General features: G+C 36.6%; 1 protein-coding gene across 5 annotated transcripts in view; it reads left to right on the plus strand.

Annotated features, from left to right (window-relative positions):
• RORA (RAR related orphan receptor A) overlaps positions 1 to 10,016 on the plus strand; it is a 553,808-nt gene that overhangs the window by 539,344 nt on the left and 4,448 nt on the right. For 4 of the 5 annotated variants that reach the window (XM_043493174.1, XM_038420591.2, XM_038420593.2 and 1 more), the window contains 3 exons: positions 760 to 870; positions 1,740 to 1,852; positions 2,423 to 2,583. In XM_043493174.1, coding sequence (XP_043349109.1) covers positions 760 to 870; positions 1,740 to 1,852; positions 2,423 to 2,583 — 385 coding nt within the window. Of the gene's footprint in view, positions 1 to 759; positions 871 to 1,739; positions 1,853 to 2,422; positions 9,348 to 10,016 lie in introns of those variants that run through there. The other variant, XM_043493173.1, reaches the window with a different exon arrangement.

Raw genomic sequence — 10,016 nt, forward strand, 5'->3', positions numbered from 1 at the left:
CTGCACTTCATCACTATTGTCCTGCCCCATTAGTGTCCTGTCTTCTCTGCATGTTCCTGCTCCTCATGGATCTTCTAGAGCTAGTCCCATTTCTATGGGAGCCACTCCTATCCTAATTCATGTCTGCTAGGTCCCCAACCCATTATATTCATGCTTTTTCCCATACTCCTGCCCCACCCCGTTTCCCCACCCCCGGTCTCCTTTCTCTTCCTTCCTCCTTTTCCTGCCTCACCCTTTGGCACCACCCAGCAGCTGGAGTCAGATGGATGTCATTTTATTTTTATGAACATGTATAGTACAGTTGCTCTTGATACACTTTAAAACGTCTCTTTATGCATTTTCCTGCAACCCCTCCCAAAAATACCAAAGGCACTTCCTTCATCAATAAAACAAAACCAATTTTAAAATTTTAGGCCAAGTCATTATGGAGATCAAGTCAGCCAAAAATTGTTTAGCTATTTGGAAAGTGTAGTGGTAGTTCACGTCAATTAAATGACTTTAAGTTATAAAATGATCTGCTTTTTATCAAATTTACCAGAAAAAGATTGGGGGAAGTTGGTGGTGTATAAAAATGGCCCAAAATGGGCTACTACCTTCAACTTTATGATACAACTACCACCAATCCATACTTCTTTAAAGAGAGAGGAGCCCGGTCTTTTAGGTATTTCACATCCATTAGCCTCCTCCCTCAGAATAAAATAACTGTCCCATCACAGTTTCATCAGAAATCCTGAATGATACATACCTTCCTTTTGGCAGGTTGTGAAGACTTCATTAGTTTTGTGTTTGAATTTGGAAAGAGCTTATGTTCTATGCACCTGACAGAAGATGAGATTGCTTTGTTTTCTGCATTTGTTTTAATGTCTGCAGGTAAGATGTAAAATATCACTCTACATTTGTTTGATGGAATCTAGTGATTGTTTTATTATTGAGTATGCCTTAATGATAATCTGGTAGCAACGCGTAAGCATGTAATGTAATCACCTTCTTGTATGCCTAATCATTTCCTACTCTGGATTTTACTTTTACAGATATATTTAAAGGTGGGTGCAAGGGTAATTTTGCTCAAATGAGTCATCCTAATATATGCCCAAATTTTGTTGCCCTTAGTTCCTGTTGAGTAGTACATGTCTCTGTGAATAGTTACATTGAAACTAATGGATCTCCTCGAGGAGCAAGGTATTACCATGTGAATAAGGGTGGCAGGTGTCCCCTGATTTGCAGAATGGTAGCTACTTTGTCATGCCATTTGACAGCTCAAGAGTATTTAGTATTGTGTTTTCTTAGTGCAAGAACCACAGAATTGTTTGGTTCTGCCACCTTGGCGATGTCAGATGTAATGCTCCCTGGTTGCCAAGAAGTGCACAGGAATGATTTCTTTTAAATATGCTTTTCTTAAAACTATTTGTTTCAATTGTTTTCTGCATGTCAAAAAGAAAACCTTGCAACAACGATCCTTTAGTTAGTCATTCATCACATAATCTTGTCATCTCCAAGATGAAAATATTGCTAGCTTAATTTTATATATTCTGTAATACAGTCTTATCAGCATGTGACACATTAACGAATATGGTTCAAGCTTGCCGAGATCCTCTTATACCTCCTGTATAAAACTCCATTGGAATGGAAGGGAGGTTGGCAACAGGAAAGATGAATGTAGCATAGGCTCTAAGAACATTTCTTTGCATATTGTGATGCCAGTGTGCAATACCAGAAGTATTCGCTTCCTTTACATTTAGATCGTTCATGGCTTCAGGAGAAGGTAAAAATTGAAAAACTCCAACAGAAGATTCAGCTAGCACTTCAGCACGTCCTGCAGAAAAATCACCGAGAAGATGGAATTCTAACAAAGGTGAGCACCAAAAACTGTGCCTTATCCTCTGAACATGAAAGCATTCTACACTAGTAACAGCAGCATAATTACTGTCTGAGTAACAGCTCTCATCTGGCCTTTGTATCCCTCTCCTTTTCTAGACTTGCTTGTTCAAAATCCAGCCTGCCTAGTGTCAACCACTTCCTAAGAGTACCCAGAAGGGGGAAGAAAGGGTGGAGGTAGAGGGGAGAGAGAACTAGAGTGGTTAGAGAAATATAATTTTAACTTTGAGCTTCATGAAAAGCCGTCAAGTGTCTCCTCTCTTTATACCTTCCCTCTCTGTTCCCCCAACTACCCCAGTGAATGTTTCTGCCACACAGGTTACTATTTCAGCCCTACTACAGAAGTGGAATTAGGCCCCAAAAATCCCTGCTGTTTAATGATTTCCTCTCTTTGAATCAAACAAGCAAGTGCATCTTTTAGCTGCTAAAATTCATCTTTAAGGAAAACAGTCAAGGTAAACTAGAAGTGGTTGATCCTAAAAGCAAAATCAGAGAAGAGACCCTGTTTTGTGTATGACTGTATTTTTCTTGTGTGTTTTTCTTCCAGTTAATATGCAAAGTGTCTACTTTAAGAGCACTGTGTGGACGACATACAGAAAAACTTATGGCATTTAAAGCAATATACCCAGACATTGTGCGACTTCATTTTCCTCCATTGTACAAGGAGTTGTTCACTTCAGAATTTGAGCCAGCAATGCAAATTGATGGGTAAATACATCACTTAAGCACTTCTAGAATGTCTGAAGTACAAACATTAAAAAGAAAAGAAAGAAAAGAAAAAAAAAAGAAAGAAAACCAAGACACTTTATATGGCCCTGCACAGACCTAGGGAGCCAACACACTGCACATCTTTTGGCGGTCAGGGTCAGGCAAAGGATGGGAAACAATGAAACAAAGTTGAACTTGTTTTTCTCATGCATATGATTTCCATTATGCCTACAAATATGGACCCTTTTTCTGTCTTGACTTCTCGATCTTTGACCTCTGTTTACACAGAATGAGGGTACTAAACTCAGAAGGTTTCTTTTTCCTTGTAGTTCACTGCCCACAGACTTTCAACAGAACAATCAGTTTGTTGATCACAGCAGAGTCCAGCGACTGGTGTGTACTGCAGAGGTTTCAGCATCAGTTTGCACAACTTGCTCATTGTTTCATGAAGGACGATTTTTTTCATCTACCATTGATTGCCAGTAGGCAGAATGGCACGAAAAGGGTCCATAGCAATAGCAACAATAGCATTATAATATATTACAGGGTAAATGGGCATGAAGACTATATATAGCAAAAGAGATATTGTTTATATATTGTTTTAATTAATATAAAAAGTAGTTACTGGTATAGCTTTTCTTGTTGAATTGATAAGGCACTTTCATTTTTGCACCTTTTTCTTTAAATTAAATGCTAGCGTGTTCATTGTCGTGTTGCATGTGCACCAGAAATTCAAGTTTAACTGAAAAAGGTTTGGAAGGTACTGATACATTGGAAGGTATTTATGCTGCTGTTTTCAACATTACTTTTCAAGACAGGCTGGTCACATCCTGAAATGATGACATTGATATTTAGAGTCTGAAAACGATGAACATTTTCTAAAATCAAATTAGCTTTTCAGCTGCTTTTTACAGGGTACTTTTATTTTTATACACAACCCAAAAGTTTCAAATCTATGTTTAAAATTGAACATCTAAATCCATATTTAGCCTCTGAAATAAAAGCCCTGATTTTTCAGAAGTGCCAAGCAACCACAGCCAAGAATTTGCTGAGCATCTGCAGGTCAATCATAGCTGCAAGTGTGAAGCACCCTTGAAAATCGGGCCATTAATTGTGGTGTATAAATATGGGTATGGATGCCCTACTCTATGAACCCATGTTTGAAAACGTTGACCAGAGTGTAATATATACACATACTCATATATATTTGTGTATATTATATATACTGTTACATACTTTTAAACTCCACGTGGTAAACAATGCACTTAAAGCAAAAGCCTAGTCCCACTGAAGTCACTGAGAATTTTATTATTGACCTCAGCAGGCTGTTTTCCAAAATCCAGCAATTTTCTCCAGCACAGCACAACAGAGAAGTCCTTTGCTTTTAGAGCACATATGTATGGCTCTAGAAACAGCTAGGTTTATTTGGAGAGAAGCACTCTCTAAGGCTTATAAAATAAGTGCAAACTAAAAATAAAATAAAGGCACAATCCTTTTGGTAGAAAGCAGGCATTTTATATTCTACATGAAGCCTGAAAATCATGAGTGGACTATAGAATGAGCAGTAAGATGATAAACATACATTGTGTAATTCCAAAAATGATTGTGATCCATGCATTATATGAATAAGGGGCCAGATTTTGCAGTCTTTTTTTATGCATATTACCATTCCCTTTACAAGGAGTTTTGCCTGAATATGGATGGCAGAATTTTGTCACAAAGGAGGAGAAAAGTCAGAATTAAAAATATTAAACTAATTCTGAATGAGAGAGCCATATTAAACAACATTAAGGGTAAATTATCTAGCTTGGATGAGAAGGGAGCCCTCCCCATATTATTTGGAAGAGTAGTTTTAGGATTGCAGCCTGATCTTCCAGCTCAATTGAATCAGAATGTTAATCCAGGAATTCTTCTTTGGCAAACTCTGCCCTCAGTCAGCCAGTGGAAAGCCAATTTCTGCCTCAGTGTCATTCTGATGGTACTTCTGAGATTGGATGAAGCCTGACAGGAGTGTAGACAACTTCTGTTTTATATGGGAAGCCAGAGATAAAACATCAAAATATACCCCCTGACTATCACTTTAATGAGTCATTTTGGACTAAATTTATCCACTTATTATAAAGCGAGATGTACAATCTGTTCAAAATTCAGTTTTCTTTATTTATTAATGCAATCCCTAAATGTTTAATCCCCGGTTGTCTACGCCCATGTTAGAAGTGTTATGCAGCTGTAGCTTGCCAGAAATGGCATTTAATAGTCACTGCAAAGCTGGAACCGCCTCCTTTGAATTGGAAGCAACTGGGGTGTTGAATTGGGGCTATATGGAAACAAAGTGAAACTTTGCATTTTCCCATATAGACAGTTTCTTAAAGTTATTAACATATTGGAGTAGCACCTAAGGGCTATCACCATATTTGACAATGCCCTGTCTAGGCACTGTACAAAGATATACTAAAGGGCAGCTCATGCCCCAAAGACCTTGTGAAGTGGCAGGATGCTCCAAAATATGAATAACTTTATTTTCTAAGGTTGGTGTGAGTATAAGATGACGTTGCAATTGTTTTTACACTACCCATCCAGCCCCTGCTCCTTTTCCTATGATCACTTTTTTTCTTTTTAGTGTAGGAAGGAGATAGGGAGAGAGATTTAAATAAGATTTTAGTGTGTGACTAATCTGTGTAGTAAAGTGTATATATATAAAATATCTAAACAACTTCCCAGGTAAACCTACTTAATACTTTTTTTCTTTAAAACTGAAATGGCAGGAATGATATTTACCTGGACAAATTGGAGCCTCTGCACTTTAACAATTAATAGCAGTCATTCCAACACATTGTGTTAAAGGGACACTGCCAACTTGAATGTTAATAAAATTAAGTTTTTTGTCTTTCAAATTCATTTGTATAGAGTACATTTTTAAATAGCATTGCCTGTTGTTGTTTTATTAAAATTCTTAAGGCTTTATGCTTCTCTGTTCATTAAGGTTAATAAGGTCCTTTTCAGCAAAGTAGAAACTAACTGGGTATGCAAAACAGTGAAATTGTGCATTTGACCATTTTTTGTACATAGATAAAGTAAACTAATAAGACAGAGGAATATTTTTTCACTAACATTTCATTTGTAGTCACTGTAGTTGTTGCCAGTAACTATTAAGAAAAAAACCTCTCAAGACAGATGATTTTCAAGTTGACTGTGTCTCTTTAAATCTATGGGGCCTAATACTCCTCTCACACTGTGTTAACTGAGGAGTAATTGGGGGAGATGGAGCTACACAGATGTAAACTGTTTTAAGGGGAGAATTAGGATAATGGGTTATTATGGGCAAAATAAAGTGTTCCCTTTTTTATAATTTGAGCATCTCTCACTTAGGCTTGAATTATTGCATTTAACCAGCGATCCACACTGGGGTCTGTATGGAGCTGCTACACTCTAATGGATTGTGCCTCCGATGGCGCATTCTGCTTCCCTAGTGTCCCTGCCCTGCTCTGCTAGCTGACAGAGATGGGACCATGCTTCACCTTCTCTACACCTGCTTCACAGTGATGTGCCCATGGAGACTTAGGGAGAAGTCCCTGTACTTTCATGAATGCTGAAGTTATGAGTGGGCATTGTCAAAGAGCATGGAGGAGTATAGCATTCGCCATTCATTCCCTCCTGCATGCCCCCCACAAGAGTCATTCACCATCAATGATTCGATCCAGAGCCCCTTACAGTCAAAGCAAGGAGCTTTGGATTGAGCCCCTAATCTTTAAAATGACCCAGAAAAAAGTACCTGCTAAAAACAGTCAAATGCATCTCTCAGTTCTTTTTAGTTTGCGTTTTCTGGAATCATTGTTTACTTTATTGGAATAACTAGTCTGATGTGGCATTTCCATTCTGATCTTTGCATTTGTGGATTTAATTTAAAGCAGGTTTTTTATAATAAGATTTCTGAATGTGACCAGCCTCAGGTGCTAGCCCCTTAAAGATCAACTAAACTTAATTCCAGTGTCAGCTAATGTAAGACTTGACCTTTTCCAGAGAGTGAGAGACAAACCCTGTTTTTGACAGTAAGTACGGTAACCGTGCTAAATATTTTGGGCCTTTTTCTGTCATTACCTTCTTCTTTTTTTTCTGGTAAATAGTACTTCACCTGGTCTGTGAGTGCAAACAGATTGGATATTTGACATTTAGCTACTAGATGCAACTGTTTGGGAACACAAAATTGCAGGAGCAATTACATTTGCTTTAGAAGCCAAGTAGAGCCCTAACTGAAAGCCGTATAACTTGTGGTCTGATTTTCAAAAATGTTGCACACCTTGCAGCTCTCACTGTCTTTAGTGGGAGCTGCTGAGTGCTCAGCACCTTGTAAAATCAGGCCATTAGTGTACACCTGACATAAGTGTGCTTTCCTAATCACTGTTAGTAGTCAAGATGGCTGATTTTTTTTTCCTGAGGATAACAGGGCGGTAGATGTACTTAAAGACTACTGCTGCCAAAGAGCCTTTTTGTGAAGGGATGTTGAATGATTCTAAATATAGCTAGTCATAATGAATCTACAGTATAGGAACAGGACATTGGCAGATGACTTATGTCTGTTAAGAACATCTGAGAGTAGGGCCTAAGACCAGAAGTTCAGCAGGATATCAAGTTGAAATACACATTCATGCTCTGTGAATGAATGTCAGATATATGAAACTTTCATAGTCTTCCCACCTCACTACCACAAAAAAAAGTGACATTACAGAGAATAGCTGAAGATATTGGAATAATTATTCCTCTTAAGTGAGCTGTTCTTATAATTTGTAAAGAAATTGTCATGGGTTGTTGACATCTATCCAGCTTTCTGTTCTAAGGCAAAGAAACATTCTCAAGCTTTCTTATAGAAGAGGTACTATGGTACAATGTCAGTTGGTCCACTCTGGTGTACTTTTGTGACTGATGCTGTTCATCTTTTTAATAACTATTGGATGAGGTGATGTGAGATGCTGTTCTTAAGTTTGGTTTTTCTTTATAAAGTTTATGTATCATAGTATGGATACCAAGTGTGTGTGCGCGTGTGTGCATGCACATGTGCACACATGCATGAATGGTGTGTGTGCCTGCTTCTAGGCTGTTAAGTGTCAGTGGAATAAAAAAATGTGTTCAAAATACTTAACTCAAAAATAGAAGGTGGAAAAAAGATTTATTCTATACAAAGCCTTGTCTGGACCACTTTAGAGAGACTTCTATTTTTTTAACCCTTCTATAAATATTTGATGGCACTTGAAATATTCCTGCAATAAAATGTGATTTGTGTAAAGATAAAAAAAAGATTTTGTAATGTGAAACAATGAAAGAAAGTAATGTAATTTTTCTAAAAAACAAAAACAAAAAACAAATGAACGAACTTTGTATTACTTTGTTGATGGAATTTGTCTATTTGTCTTTGGAAAACTTTTTATTTCATTGAATGTGCCATAGTAGAGGTGTGGGGGGTTTGTTTTATTTCCTCCTTTTTTTATGTTTTTAATTAAAGGAATATAGCTATTTGTGTTACGACATTCCAAAATGCGAGACAACATAGCAGAATCATGATTACAAGGATTGATTAGTAAGCTTTGATCATTGTTGCTTTTTTGCACATGTTCTTCATTCCTCTATAGTGCAATATGTACATAGAGCACTTGCGGGTGTAACCTTATCCCTCAGGGAAAAATACATATTTGTACAGGATTTTTTTTTTACTTTTTTTTTTCCTAAGGAATGTCGATTGAATCACTTGTTTGTTGTCGAGGGGCAGCCAGATAATAATCCTAAAGCCACTGTCATAAAAATTAATTGTTTAATCATTTTGTGCCCTTTTATTTAAAAAGAGAAATAAGTTATTTTCTGACAGTTCTTTGTGCTGATTGGTGACGAAAAGGGTAAATAAATAAGCACCTTATGATTGACTTAACTGTGAATGACAATCCATCTTGTTATCAACACTAGAAGCCCTATTATTTCAGAGTTGGGTTTAAGAGTCAGAAACTAATGTGCTCAGGGATCAACTAAAACTCTACAACAGGGTGGCCAGTACTACTGGGACAAATTGCTTTTTGAAAAATATATCATCATCCCTCCAAGGCACAAGTGAACTGTGTAGAACTCTTACGTGTCTAAACTCTCCATGTGTGCCTCATTTGAATTTCCAGCCCATTGCTCATCAGTCTTATTTAATGAAAAATTAAAGAAAGGAAGAAATAGAACTTTAAAAATCATACAGAATTTTGTAAACATTCTTGGAAAACAAATCATTATTCAAATTTCATTTCAGGACCCACTGTTCACCATTTTTTAATCATAGAAGTGTTTTGTAACAAAAAATGAATCTTCAATGTTTAAATTATAATTATCAAAGAGAGCTCAGTTTTTCATATGCACTATAATATGCGTGGAAATGCTATGATTATTCAATCTTTACATTGAGTCATATAGCATAGAACACCATTAAAACCAGAAGAATACCAGGAGAACAAGTTATTAGACCTTCTCTGCTGTTGCATCTATGTGCTTCACTGTAAACCAAAAATATGTCGTTTAAAGAAGCACTGTAGCTACCTACATCTTTGCATATCCACATCTAAGTCTTACGGCAATTGCAGTAGTAGCAGGAAACAGAAAAATCTAATCTGTCAGTGCCAAAACTCTATGGATTTAGTGTAAGATTTTTCAAATACAGTATGTCTATATTGGGTTCTGGAAGCCCTGCAGAATTGATGGAGTTGCTTTGCTTTCTTTTGTACCTAAAATAAAAACAAGTACAAGATGATTAAGGTAAACAATTACAAATGCAATGGGCAAGATTTTGAGACTCTTTAATCAGGGCAAGAAGAGTGATTTCTCAAAATCTTACCTATGTGATTTAAATTATTCTTTTAAAAAGCATAATTTCTCCATTTTCTTGAGAGTTTTCATTTTTTCTTTGCTTGTATAACACGAATCCCAATTCTACATTTATGTAAAAAAATAAATCTAGTGAAATCTGTCTAAAGTAACCACTCTACAAGCTTATGCAGTTGATTTTCTAATGCATGCAGGTTTAGTTTTAAGAAAGGAAATTGCCTAAGAAGGTTGGTCTCTTGATCAGATCTTATTCTCTTTTATTTTTGTTAGAAGAGAATCCCTAATGCTGATCCTAAACGTGTAAAGACTAAGGTAGAGGTCTAAAGATATTTATTGAAATGGTTGACATCCTTCTGTTCATATTTGCAAATCATTCACAACTTCTGTTCAATGTGTACAGTTTAGAAGATAAATTTTACCTCTATATTTCATTACCCCAGACATTGGTGCATGTATTTTCCTGGACTCCCTGATGATAACAGGGTAAACAGTGGATTTTTTGATTCATTAGCAATTTTGAGCAGTCGGGGGAAAAAATCGTTTGGATTAGACTGACAATGAAAATATTTGAAATTTTTGGCAAATCA

Source organism: Dermochelys coriacea, chromosome 10, assembly GCF_009764565.3.
Source record: "Dermochelys coriacea isolate rDerCor1 chromosome 10, rDerCor1.pri.v4, whole genome shotgun sequence".
Classification (NCBI taxonomy): Eukaryota; Metazoa; Chordata; order Testudines; family Dermochelyidae; genus Dermochelys; species Dermochelys coriacea.